General features: G+C 52.0%; 3 protein-coding genes across 3 annotated transcripts; all 3 read right to left on the bottom strand.

The window, feature by feature from the left end:
• Positions 1 to 187: 187 nt before the first annotated feature.
• GCG54_00008989 (Golgi apyrase) lies at positions 188 to 2,339 on the bottom strand (the record flags this gene model as incomplete). Its single annotated transcript, XM_045408942.1, has 2 exons — positions 188 to 2,238; positions 2,327 to 2,339. 2 exons carry the CDS (start codon positions 2,337 to 2,339, stop codon positions 188 to 190), a joined length of 2,064 nt encoding a protein of 687 aa, XP_045257858.1.
• A 3,189-nt stretch (positions 2,340 to 5,528) lies between these two features.
• Positions 5,529 to 6,894, bottom strand: GCG54_00008988 (uncharacterized protein; the record flags this gene model as incomplete). Its single annotated transcript, XM_045408941.1, has 5 exons — positions 5,529 to 5,566; positions 5,626 to 5,892; positions 5,943 to 6,273; positions 6,503 to 6,770; positions 6,818 to 6,894. The coding sequence occupies 5 exons, from the start codon at positions 6,892 to 6,894 to the stop codon at positions 5,529 to 5,531; spliced, it is 981 nt and encodes a 326-aa protein (XP_045257857.1).
• A 2,198-nt stretch (positions 6,895 to 9,092) lies between these two features.
• Positions 9,093 to 11,531, bottom strand: GCG54_00008987 (Activator of stress protein 1; the record flags this gene model as incomplete). The annotated part of the gene is made up of 4 exons (XM_045408940.1): positions 9,093 to 9,998; positions 10,060 to 11,236; positions 11,291 to 11,414; positions 11,483 to 11,531. The coding sequence occupies 4 exons, from the start codon at positions 11,529 to 11,531 to the stop codon at positions 9,093 to 9,095; spliced, it is 2,256 nt and encodes a 751-aa protein (XP_045257856.1).
• Between the last annotated feature and the right edge of the window lie 2,053 nt (positions 11,532 to 13,584).

Below are 13,584 nucleotides of genomic sequence, written 5' to 3'. Positions count from 1 at the left end.
AGCTGCGCCCATCCCAGAGTAACCCACAAACTACCATCCCAAAAACGCCGTCTCATGATAGAAAGGTTCCAACGCACAAAATTAAAGGACTGGAAATGAAGAGATAACCCTCGCGCCATCGCCATCCACTAGGTAGACAGGACCAACTGTACAATCCGTTGCGTTGGATAGTAGAAGTCTCCGCCTCTTAATCCTCATCCAAAGGCTTCATGAGTGGACTCTTCATCCTCGTGGGGCTTCCAGCGCGACTTCGACGTCCAGCATTCACCAGGCTTGGAACGAGCCGTTCACGGCTCTCCGTCCTCACCGCCAATCCACCTCTGTCTAGAGAGAAGGGCGGTCGCCCGTCATCGAATCTCTCAATGTTGAGCTTTGGCGTGGCCAAGCCAGAGGAACGCCCAGCTCTTGAGCCTTCGCTGCTGTCAGACTGTTCGTTCTCATCAGAGTCGACGTCGCCTAACTCAAACTGATCTGCATCGCCATCTTCCAATACACGTTCGTATGTTGCCGAAGAGCGCCCGAAAAGCTTGCTGGTGATCGAGAATCCGCGTCCAAACTTCCGAGGGCTGCCGGGACGCCTGTTTCCTCGAAGTGCAGAGGTCATTCTGCCAAACCATCGTGTGCGTCGATCACGCTTTCGGAGAAGAAATCCTACCACTAAGAGAATCAAAATGAAGAGTAAGAGTCCGGAGCCAGACTTTGACTTGGCCTTGTCCAGTAGCTCATCCGCAGTGTCCCAATCATCGTCATCATTACCCCCTGTAGCGATTGGGGAGAATTTGGATCCAGCTGGCTCAAAGTCCATAGCGCCAGGAACATTGCTGCCAAACCCAACCGGCAGTGCACCTCCCTGTGGGGGGACCTGACCAGCAGCGTAGAGCACCATCTTTCCCAGGGTCCAGCTGACCTCAATGCCATCAATTTCATTGACCGGTTGAAAGGGGTCCATGAATCCCTTTTCTTTCACATCGTCAATGGTCCCTTTCGTGACGTTCAAGCCAGGGTTTGGTGTGTGCTCAAGCCCGGGTCGGGGGATTCCAATGCCTTCATACAGTACGTTGATCAACCATGACGCTTTGAAGCAAGCTTCCTGCGCGTTCTTGGCCTTTTGCGTGGCCGACTTCTTCCGCGCCTCGATGCTAGCCTCGATATCTGCCCAGTCGCGAGTGCAGAACTCCACCACATTTTTCTGGTACGTGGCCAGGTCGTATGCCGTTTTGTGGCTCTTGCTGAAAACGCCGTGAGTCGTATGCCAGTACTCGGAAACCCCGACGAAGTGATTCACATCGAAATCAATGCTCGGCACATGCTGGCCGTTCAGGAGACAAGGTTCGTCTTCGCAAGGAGTGTCCTTTCCTAACAGCGGCTCGGTCTGTCGGAGACATTCGTCGAATTGGCCAGTACCGACAAGGGATAGTTCATGAATGGCAACTTTGGTGCTTATAGGATCGCCCGACAGAGAAGACCGCAAGCCAGATGGGAGGCATGGATCGGGGATCTCAAGACTATCCGGGTTGCCGTACTGCTCCTTGAGGCTTTGGACATATCGCTCACGGGCTCGATTTGCGCCGTATCCTAGCCAAGTTGCTGTGAAGACGCGGTGTTCGATAGTCGACCCATCGAGGGTGCGGAGGCGGACAAGCTTCAAGTCGTTTGCATGCTTCTCTGCCTCGGTACTATTTGGAGCGAAAGCAATCTGTGCTGATGCGCCTCCCATATCCAAAAAGCCATACGTGTGATGGCCATTGCCGTGTTTGTGTTTATCGGGATGGTCAAAGCCGCCGAGAAGATAATTTGTGGCAAGCCAGCCGTATAAACCTTCGGTCTCGCCCGATATGACTTGTATATTTGTGTTGCAGTCAGGCAGTGAGAACATCGTGTTTGCCTGCAAATAGGCGCACATGTTGCGAAGGAGGGCTCGTTGCTGATGCTCGGGAAGAAGACGCATGCCGGCGGTGGCCATGAGATAGACAGGAGTGTCGGCGACTTTCTTATCGGGCACTTCTTTGAGGGCTATGTCGATGAGAGACTGGAGGTGTTCGCGACCAATCTCTTCGGGCTTTTCTGCGAAGGATGACACGCCAGGTCGAATCTTTTGACTCGTTTGTAGCTTGATCTTGGGCAGACTGTGCAGTGCGTCAATGGAGGCATGTTTGATGGCCTTGGCGTGGTCCTTCCATTTATAGACATAAAGACGCGTCCCCGAAGAGCCCGCATCGAAGATGATACCGTACCGCCCTGTACGAATGAATTGTTACAGTCAGAATGTCGCTTCTTTGAACAGAGGGTAGATAACACTAAAACGAATCTTCTCTGCAGAACCTACATTTCTTCCCCATTAGTGGCAGCTGGCGCAGTCGGGCTGCGTGATTGAGAATGCCGTGGGTGACGCAAGGGGATTTGCGACGTCGAGGAGAGCGCTATGGCAACCGGATGGTGGATTCCCCGTGGAGGTAGGAGTTGAAATGTCGCTGGGATACGATGAGGTACTGAGCGGCTCTGTCAATTCGTCTAGTTCGCCGACGAAGTGTAGCGTGTAGCCGGTGATTTTACAGGTGGAACGTATTCGAATTTCGAAAGCGAGGCAGCCGCGGCGAGATGCGAAAGGTGTTGGTACAATCAGAAGCGAATAAGTCCAGTGATGGGATTAAAAACAAAGGACAACGAAGAATGGCTGCTAAAGTTGAAGATGATTTGTGTCAACAGATGATTTGCGTAGGTTTGAAGCGAGCGTCGGCCATCCTGGAGGTTGTCAGGAGAGATGTAAAGAGTAAAATAAGTTGGGAACTGATTGCTCGATTGATGTACGGAGTAGTCGTGCAGCTTGTCCAGGGGGGGCGGAGCCAAGGCGGATTGCGTGGGAACGGGGAGTCTGGGAACGACCTTCAGTTTGGACCGGACTGGACGCTGGTTATGCCAGGGATTGGTGCTCGCACTTAGACTGGCGTGGAAAAGTGTAGGCTTGATTAAAGTGGAGTTTTCTGTCGAGGGAGGGATGCGGATGGAGACGACGCAGACAGGAACAAACTTGCTTATTAGGCAGGAAGAGAACAGGATGTGGAAAAGTGCAACACAAGACTGTCTGTCACTGTGGTGGACTCGTGTTGGATTACTGAGGCAACGTACTATGTAGACAGGAGACAACCCCAGCGACAGTGGCAGGCCGGGCCAAATCTCGGACAGGTACAGGCACGGGCTCGGGTCCAGAAGCCGCTTGGCGTGGAATGATAAGATGGTGGTGGACTGGTGGTTGCAGCACTGGGCTGGTCCTCAAACGGAAGGATACGTAACCATCTGATGTCTGCTATGATTGGCCATGGTCGAGGTCATTCCCGCGTGAGGTACCTATATGAGAATATTGGCCGTCAAGATACTTGTGAACGTCCCGGCTGCGTTTAGCTTTCTCACCTTCAAGCTGGCTAGCTGGGTGGGCAGTGCCACTTGAGCAGCAGTTATTTTTATTCTTCTTCATCGGCGAACCCTTTGTCGTGCTTTCCACTTCCTTGCATTCAGAGGCACGATGGGCTGGCAATGTCTCCGACATCACCTTGGGTAATGCTCGGGTTGCTCGCTCCCTTACTCTCTGGATCTGCTCCTGGCAATCCTGACAAGGATGAAAAGAGACACTGCAATCGCGATCAGCGCCCTTGCACCAGCACTCGCAGTCTATCCGTACAGTACGTGCCTGATAACAGTGAAGGTCAGGGTTGACCCCAAATATGGTAGGTTTAACCAATGGTTAGTAGGGGCCCTCCCCCCCTTTCCCCAGTCTCACTGCCGCTATTCGCCATCGCCTCTGTATGGCCTGTGCACCGTAAGAATTCCCTGAGGAGGCACTGAGTAGGGGACAGGTGTGGGTCGACGCTACACTGACGCAGCGTCGTACTCATGCACATAGGCACCCAGTACGCAGTACGTACAGTGATGGTGCACGGCAACACAGCACGGATGCTATGCAGTACCATAGTATATCATTGGAACCCGGACTTGGCGTATCAGATTGGCTAGAGGGATTCCCACGTCGCCCGCTTTCAATCGCAATGTTCCATCCAAATTGCTTTTGTCACGTACTATCCGCCTCAAGTCTTGTGAGGCTGCCACACTGTGTCGCCCATCTCCGCGCTTTACTGCATACATATCCGTACGTCGCTGTATCAAGTTGAGACAAGCCTACGGCAGCCGAAGGTACGCGATTGATAGACCACCATTGAAGCCAGTTTCGCCCTTCTGGTCTGGGTTCCTGCCGTCTTCGGCTTGGTCCGTTTGTCGCGGACTTGACTGCCGTATGTACGGGTTAGAGTTGCCCCCTTACACCTATTGCAAACTGCAAGATAATCAGTGGTGTATTGCTCTACGCCATGACTGATATTTGTGGTTTTGTCGAGTTGGGGGATAACTCGTCCAACAGGTCGCTGCTGGTATGTTCTTGATGTCAATTTTTTATTTACCGTTCCCGATCGCGATTCATACATGACTAACTCGTATCCTAGTCCGTTTTCCTTGTCTTCTCCTTCTTTCTTACCTTCTCCCCCCCCCACACCACCACAAAAAAAAAAACCTTCACTTTTGCCTACCAGCCCCTCTGTCATTTCATCCCAGCATTCATCCGCTCTTGTGCCCTTAGTGCCCTTCTCCTGCCGACAATGACACTCGATGCCACCGAGCGCCGATGTTCAGTCTAACGTCATCTGCGGCAAACCTACACAGGTTGACAAGGACCTGGGCACTCGTAGCTGTTCGCGCCACAACCGCGCTGCCCGCTGTCCGTGTCTCATGTCATCGCTCGTAGTTGGGCACTGCCTTACGGCATGGGAATGGGATGAGAGCCCGCAGCCGCCCACCGTAGTCCAAGCTTGTCAATTCCCAAGCGCCTGGTACACTGTTCGAAGCCAGCAGGCTTAGAGCTTCCAGTCCATTCCGTTTGTTTCGTCTCTCGTGCAGCATCATATTTGAGCGTCACCCTTTCTGTGGCTAATATGTCTTGCGATCGCAATGCCAGCCACGGGTTAATGTCCCGGTTGCCAGAGCCATTTGTTGCTGTGACTCTCGCCAGGGAACTATCTAGCACGCCTCACATCCGTCGTGTTCGTCCCACGACGTAACACAGCTGTGGTTGATCACGTACTTCAGGGCTCTTTGTCTGCGTGATCGTTACCTGTCGAGATGATAAATTGATCTCCTAGACAGGCATGATAGTAAGCGTTGTTCTCAACCCCCATCAAGCACCTGTAGTCTCTCATTTGCTGATTACAATAAGAGTGTACCAACCTACTATAGACTAATTTGCATACATCGCCATACTTGCTACTCAAGTGATGTCATCTGCAAAGAGCTTCCAAAATTCCTGGCCTTCTCACGACAACTGCGACTCTATGTCTTTGGGCAACTGAGTCGTCTCCCAAAGTTCGCAAGTCGAGATGGAAGAACCGGTCATCGCTTCCACTCGCCTGCTCGCTCATAGTCGCTTTGTTCCGTCACTTATCGGACACCACACGTCATGCCTTATGGTCGTATTATTCACATGCTAGTCAGGGGTCCGCAAGCAGAAGGGACCAGAACTGGACGGCTGGCAACTGTGCCTAGCCATTAGCAGGGCGTGGGAGGCGGCTGAGGCTATTTGCATACCTTTGTGATGTGGTGTGACTTCTCTAGGCTCCGCTGGTTCGTTACCAGTCTGGCTGGCCCTAATCCCAGCAGACAGGCCAACCCCCAATCCGCGGCTCCGTACTGAGGCGTGATTTCGTTGGGCTGTGTAACCATTATGGGGGTTAGAAAACCCACGGGTTAATGGCGTTCCAGCAGGCAGTCTGGATGCCGTTGACAGCCTATAAGCACGGCCACTATCGAAACTTTGTCCTTTGGATGCTCCGCGTGGGGTTTGCGGTATACCCACTATTCAAGTCAGAGGCAATTCCCAATATACCGGCGGAAGTCGGACTAACCGGGGGTAGGGCCAGGCCTGGACCACGGTTCCTCTTCCCGAGACGCAACGGAGCTATACTGTCTGTAGACCCTAATCGGACCCGCGTGGCGTTGGGGATCAAGGTATGTAGGCTCCTGTTGATGTTCGCAGAGATCCTGTGTTGTGTTTCGACCTGGACCAAGAAGCTGGAAGTCGACGGCATCTGATGCGGCAGCCTCGACTTGGCCCATTTCGACTCTCTGCTTGACCTTGTCGTACAAGTCCTGAACTTGGTTAAGTCTGTGACACTTGTCCTTGTAAAGCTTCCCCAGCTCTTCATACTTCCTGCGCAAGTCACTATAGTCGAGAATCTGTGCTGTTCTGAAATTAATTCGTGCAATCAGGAGGCGGGGCATCATACTCCAGATTGCGTACCTTGCAACCTTTCCTGCAAGGTTTCCTTTTCTTCGATCACTTCGCTGATCGCACTTTGGTGCCTTCTTTCCATTGTCTTGAGCTGGGCAGTCATTTTCTTGACGGTTTGGCGCTGGAAAACGCTACGCGACGTCAGCAATGTTGTCCTTTGGGGAGACAACGGACGCACTCCTCTTGGCTTGTTTGGTATGCCCAGAAGCTCAACGCTCTCCCGGTGCATTCCATGACTACAGTTGGACTCAGTCCACTCAGAACACTAGTTTTGTAATCCTCGGTCAAGTTCAAATTGGCCAGGACAGCGTCATCTGGTCCTTGGAGCCCAGTCCGACAGGCTGGGCATTTTCTCTGACGGTCGGAGACTGGGCCTGAGAGACCATGTCTGGCGGCACACTCGACGCAAAATATGTGACTTTTCACATCATCAGAGTATGAGCTTCCTCGTCCTTTCCCACTTTTGCTTGATGGGTTAGGTCGGCTCACCTGCAAGTAGTGACTAACGCCTGTTGCCCAACCTCCCTCCGGCACTCTCTTACATTGCATCTAAGTGGATGCTCCATTGGGTCGTTCGGTTAGGGTCGTATGGCAAGAATAGGCTGCAAAAGCTTCGATGTTGGTGCGGCGACGACACTCTGGCAATTGCTGGCCGATAAGACGAATCCGTTCTTCGCCCGTGAACTAGACGCAGCTTTGAAATTTATGACACCCGGGAGGGCGTCGGAGAAAATTTACCAACGCGACGCTAGCATCAACGATTCCCTGCTTCGCAAAAGGGAACCAGAATGCGCGAGGGGAAGGAGGAACGAGTGCCAGCAAGTGGCAGGTGAGGTCGATTCCAACATTCCGTATGGGTGCAGGTGTGGATGCAATTGCAGGTGCAAGTGCAAGGCTGGAGGGAGCTCGAGGCTGCCCGGTTCATCCATTGAAGAACGTTGGGTTGCTGAAAGTCACTGCCTAGTGCAGTGTCCTCCCGTTTGTCACACACCCGACGACATGCTGAATGACGTGCGTCCACGTCTTGTATCGAAACATGGCTGGTGAAGAGTGAGAGTAGCAATTATATCCGTTTTCTCTCTCGCCACACCCGCTTATAGCCCTTGCTTGGTGAGTAATCATTGCGTGAGACACAACACCTGGGATCGGTGTTGGAGTCTGGGAGATTTCGGCTGATGCTGGCATGTTCGGAAGGTTGGTTGTGGGGCCGTCGCCGGAGCCTGAAGTCCAGACGTCTCCGCAGCACGGGGTGTTGGGGTTCATCGCTACGGAGTACATGTCTCAGGTAGGTACTAAAGGAAGTGCCAGGACACGCTGGTCGGATCCGGATGATTCGCCGATCCGTGGCAGATGGTCTTGAATCAACGCCCGGATAACATCGCAGTCACTCCACTTCGTCTGCTGCCGTTCAGACATCGCAACGCAAACGCAGTTACACCCACATCAGCCGGTATCTCGGGCCTACGCACACACAAAACCATGCCCAACATTCCATCTCGTGCTCGTAGTCATGGACGCGTATTTGTACTTTTCTTACACTTTGTCCATCGTGCAAAACTCTTCTACAGCGCTTCCCTGCATTGCATAGACTGGCTAATTCTTGTCAGACGGTTGCCGCAACTTGCCAGTGAGACTCGAGCTGGACAAAGCGCATGGATCATGGGATAACTAGGTGTGGGGTGATTCACTGCCGGGCAAGCAAAAATCGATGCGGCCCGACATTCCAAACAACCATCGGGTGGTCCTCCACTTTCACATTTATCCGCCCAATTGCAACGATATCCTCCAGAGACCTGTACATCCGCCTGCGCGCCCTAAAATGTTTCCTGCATGACCAGACTCTGACCAAGGAATGCTGTTACTTCTAACCGGATGATCTGGGATTATGGCCGCGTGCCCTTTGACTCTAACTGTGGAATCTCAGCTCCCCCACCTAAATTACGTCTAGGCGTATCCGTTCACCCTGCGAAGTGTGCTGCGGGCTTTACATTCGCACTCTTGCTCCATTCCTCAGATATGTCCGGCTTAGCTGTTTAACACGTGCCAATATTGCCCTCTGCTGTTCCAACCGTCTCCCTCGGCCCCTCAACTACTACGTCAATATGCTCGGATTGCTCACTTGTTCATCTTGCATACCAATGTCTAGCGCCCATGCAATGATAACTAAAGCTGCCAGCAAGTCTAAAGCTACCAGCAAGTCTGCCTACAGCTTTGTCGTATGACGCTGTCCCAACAACTAGTCATGGCACATTTCCATGACAGAGACTGTCTTCTCCTCACATCAAGGAAATGCCTTCTTTGGATATATCGGTGCATAGTCTCGGGTGGCACCAGGCCGAAAATCCAGTCACTATCCGTAGATTGGGTAGAGCTGGCCGTGGTTTATGGTTGGTTATCTTATGGTAAAATTACCTCTTAGCTGGCATCCCCAGTGTCAGTGTTCACGTGTACATTCATCATCGTGGTCCTCGCCTTCATGGTGCCATGGGATTATCTACGATGGTTAACTCCCGAACACTACTCTCCGTGGTCAACTGTTCATCTCGTAGAGGAAAACGCCGTAGTAGTATAATATGCAAATATGTCAGTATCTATCTATATAGCTACTACGGCTGTTTGCCCAGCTGGCCAGCGTCCTCGACGTCGTCGATAGCCAATGCCGGGTTTTCACGTCAGACCTGAGGTCAAAAAGGGAATTATGTACAGAGAAAGAGAGAGTCATACGAATAGAGAAGGAAAAAAGACATCTCAGAGGCTTGCCCCTTTAGGGGCCGAAGAAGTTACTATCCATCGGCGCGGCCTGGCCACCTATCATGCCGTACTCCATGCTCATCATCTGCTCATTGACGTGATATGGGGCAAATTCCACGCCCTGATCAGGACTGTGACCCCAATACATACCGTCTAGGTCCCAGAGACCGTGCTGGTCAAGCATGCCCATTATGCCCATCCCTTCCGGCTCCAGCCCGATGGGTGACATATGCAGCTCCGTCTCGGTCATCAGTAAGCCCTGCTCATCTCCGATAGCTTGCAAAGGGCTTTCTGACCGCATTGAGGGTTGTCTAGACGCATCATACATTCGCCACACCACCTCGCGGCTTCGGCGTGCTGCCAGGGACCAGTCCTCCATAGCCTCGAGAAGATTCAGGATCGTCTCGATCTGCTGGTGCCACTCGGGAACGCGTGGGCTATTCCACTGCCAGAACACACTCACAAGTGGTATCATGGCAGCCTGGTAGAGGAACCATACAGCGTTCCATCCGGACATTTGATTCCGAGTCCATTCTCGCGCAATGTCCTCGATCGTCTGCTTGGCGAGCTCGCGGCATGTCTCAACAGCGTCAACATCTTGCTCTGCGACTTGGGAGGAAGCGACGCTGCTGGCAATGCTGAGCAGGACTGGTCGATGGAGAAGCATGCGGAGGTTTTGATAACGCCACTTCATAATACACCTGGCCATGTACAGTGGCTCTGCACATGGATCCGTCGTCCTCAACAACCACGGCAGATTGCCATACCAGTTGACCAGCTGACCGTCCAGATTGCAGCGATCTTCTTCCCGCAGTAAAGGAGATATTGCCAAGATGTCTTGTATCTGAGTGGCTATCTTGCAGAACTTGATATTCTCGATCAGGGGCAGAATACCGGCGTGGTGAGCAGAGTCTCGGGCCTACAAGGTCAACTGTTAGCTCCTTTACCACGCTTGCGACGGCACTTGTTCGGTCACTAACTTGGTTGATCCCAAACTCCGGGGGCCGAATGTTGATCGCGGGCCCCCAACGACCAAATGATGGCCGGCCCATCGTAGTTGTAGCCCAAGTGTCAAGACAGAACAAGCTCCACCACGTACGACGACGGGTTTCGGCAGCAGCAATGTCACTGGATCCCTGCGCCAGGCTCTCGCGATGAAGGCCAAGAGCACTCGCCATTCTAATCGCCGCACCAAGAACAGCGTTTGCCATGTTGGGCCTGTTGATATAGTGAAGATAGTAACCGCCAATTAGAGCCAAGGCCTGAACACTCTCAATGTGGCTACTTCCAAAGGCATCTATTGGAAGATGCTCCATGGCCCTGTTGTAATAGTTGATGTGATTGTAATCGTCCGACTTCATGGCCACGACACTGCCCATGGCAAAAACCATGTTGAGCAGAGCCAGCCATGGTGCGTCAAATCGCTGGCCTTCGAGGTAGTCAGCACGGAACGAAGCTTCATCCAGCATGGGGACGAAAACATGGATGCGCTTGAAGTAGGCATCAATGAGGGTCTGTCCTTTCCACGACCAGGGAATGCGTTGAGTGTCCTTGGATATGGTGCCCCTTACTCGCGTAGTCGGGAAGTTGTGAGTGACTTCGACGCTGTGGAGCGGGGTGGTGAGAGAATTTCGCAGCGCGGGCTGAACTTTCAGCAAACACATTAGGGCTGCCTTGATTGACGAGGCGCCCAGGTAGGATGATTGTCGATCCACAGATAGGGAGAGTGCGTTGACGTCGTCGGCTTCAATGGGAATGGGGTCACGGCCACGGCGTTCCTCATCCCACTCAACGTTCCGCCCCGGCATCAATTCAAGACTGGGAAGGCCCTGCTCAGAGCCTGAGCAGACAGAAGACTCGAGCTCTTGGGAGAGAGGAGACGCATGGAGAGGGGGGGAGGGAAGCGCGGTTGGGGTGTCATGAACGGGTCGTTCGAGGAGGCTCAGTAGCCCCTGGCGAGAGAGCGGCAGCAGAGATGGGACGTCTTGGCTTGGGAACAGGCGCTTCAAGATGGAGCGGCACTCTTCGAGGGACTGTGACAGCGCCTCGAGGGTCTTCCTCGAAGGAATGACGCGTTGCCTGTGCTTGTCATAGAAGCACCTTTTCGGCGCACGGCTCGAGAGGCATTGGCCGCATGGCTGTTGTCCATCGCAGCGGCTAAGATAGAGTCAGATGGGTTCCAAATTGGTAGGTCTGGGCATCAATGCTCACATTTTTCGCCTCTTGCATTCGGCACATGCATGTGGGGTGGTGATTCGCTTAGAGCCCGTCGAGCCAGGTGTTTTCCCGTTGTCTTGGGGCTCATTTGAGGGTTTTCGCGGCGTGACACCCTGGACTGAGGTACGCGACTTGAGCAACGATCTAGAGGGAACGGGTGTGGACGTATAATGAACATGTACTTACAAGTATGGAACATGCCACCTTGGTTAGGAACTGGAATTGAAGGCGCCATGCTCACCGCCGGCGACGAATGCTTCTTGCTTTGGAGTATCCGATGTAAGGAAGCCGTTCAGCTTGAGGGCCGCGAGAAGAGGCAAAGAGAAAACCCCCGAGATAGTAAGTAGTACAGCTCTGGGAGACCTGCCTCGGTCGTTGCCTGCTGAGGGAGTAAGAGGTTCGTTTGTGTGGAGTGAAGGCACTGGATGAACGGTTGGATCAAGTCGGTTGACCCCAAATCTTATATATTAACAAGAGAAGCTAGTCGAGGAAAACCGGAAGACGCACGAGAAGTCCGGCAGCTATTCAGAGGACCGCCAGATCAGCAACATTAGGTGTGGAGAAGGTTGTCAGGGGTATATGTGAGCATGTATGACGAAGAAGGGCGATGGAACATTAATGCCGTGTCGGCTGGCCGGGTTCGGGCGAGTAAACCAAGGCTTAGAGGTGAACTTGGACGAACTGGCTTGTGGGAGGCACCCTTCGGGGCTTAGCCGGGGTGGAAGAAGATGGGGACGGGACAGGGATTAATCTAGGCCAATATTAGCTGGGCCAGCCGAAGCGGTTGAATGCTGTATATTTGTTCCGGAACAGCGACGATGCGTGACCATGTCGTAGGGGGACGATCCACCTTATTGGCCGCGTAGGCGTTGCTAAAGATGTGCGGTAGCCATCACGGCTTGCGAGGTGGGTTAAAATGGTGGTGTGTTGTTACCAGGTCTGGTCGCCCAAGATACTTGGCTATTCTCTTGCGACGGCTGGCTGTGACGGCACAAAGCGCATGTACGATGTTTGGCATCGCTCGTCTTGAGTTGCCTGGTACGGGTTGTACGGATTCATGAACACAGTTGGGTATGGCTGTGAGTGTTTAATATCAGATGCGGAGAAGAAGGGTACGTAGGTGTAGAAAATGTGGTTGGGTCCACTCGATGGAAAGTCGGAAAGTCGGTTGAAGAGCTGATTGGGGCTTGCAAACCTGGAGAAGCTGGAGCAGCGAACATTCGTTCGCATGATCAGGCGTGTGAGGGGCAAAAAAAAAAAAAAAAAAAAAAAAAGGGCGGNGGGGGGGGGGGGGGGAAAAAAAAAAAAAAAAAAAAAAAAAAGGGCCGGAAAAGAGAGAGAGGGTGTTTGGAAGGACATGAAGGGGACTGACTCTAAGCCGGGAAAGGCAACAGCCACTTGATGAGACCACCTCCTGCCAGGTGGAGAGGGGTGGTAAGGTGATAGTGAGGGGAATCTCAGACAGGCTACCTTAGGTACCTACCTGACCTACCCGATGGCACCGGCGATGCGATGTGATGAATTTGCCCTTGACAGCCGTTAACCATTCACTGGTGGGGAAATCTCAATCGGGCGGGGCCGTGGCCCTTGGGGCGGAACACCACGACGACACTACGGCCCACGGATACCTGTGCTTGATTACCTTACCTAAGGTAACTTAAGGTCAGGCTGCCCCATACTTTCCGCCGTCCGAAGCGAAGTAAGGTAGGTACACTGGGTACCTTGCTGAGCGCTGACGGGACCTCGGGACCTGACAGGACCTGACCTGGTGAGGTTCCCCAGGCACTATGTATTTCCGTCCCTCCGCCTCCACCCCCCATAAGGCACGTACTACCTACCTTGAGGGGGGGTGTGTATAATAGCAGGCGAAGGTTATACCTCTATAGGTAGTTATACTAAAATTAGGATAGTATACTAGTAGTATAGTAAAAGTTAATTATAACATAAAGATAACCTATTTTTTTTTATTTAATTTCCCTAGTTTTTTTTTAATTATTTTCATAATTTAAACTATAAGATCACTTTTATATAAATTACTCTATAAAAATTAAGTTACTCTATCTATATAGTAAAAATAATAATAAAGGGAAGAAATAGATTAAGAAAGGTATTAGTATTAAGAGCTTTGAATAGCTTATAGTAGGCCCTATTAGCATAAGTATAAGCATATTTAGGGGCGTAGTATATACGCCTATATAGTATAAGGTTATAGATAGGCTTATATTATAATAAAAAGTAATAATTCTAAGTATTTATAAGTATTTAATTATATAGATAATAATAAGGGA

This window comes from Colletotrichum gloeosporioides (genome assembly GCF_011800055.1).
Source record: "Colletotrichum gloeosporioides strain Lc1 chromosome Unknown consensus_92, whole genome shotgun sequence".
NCBI lineage: Eukaryota > Fungi > Ascomycota > Sordariomycetes > Glomerellales > Glomerellaceae > Colletotrichum > Colletotrichum gloeosporioides.
The sequence above is the reverse complement of the archived record's forward strand: the minus strand, read 5'-3'. Positions and strand labels throughout refer to the sequence as shown.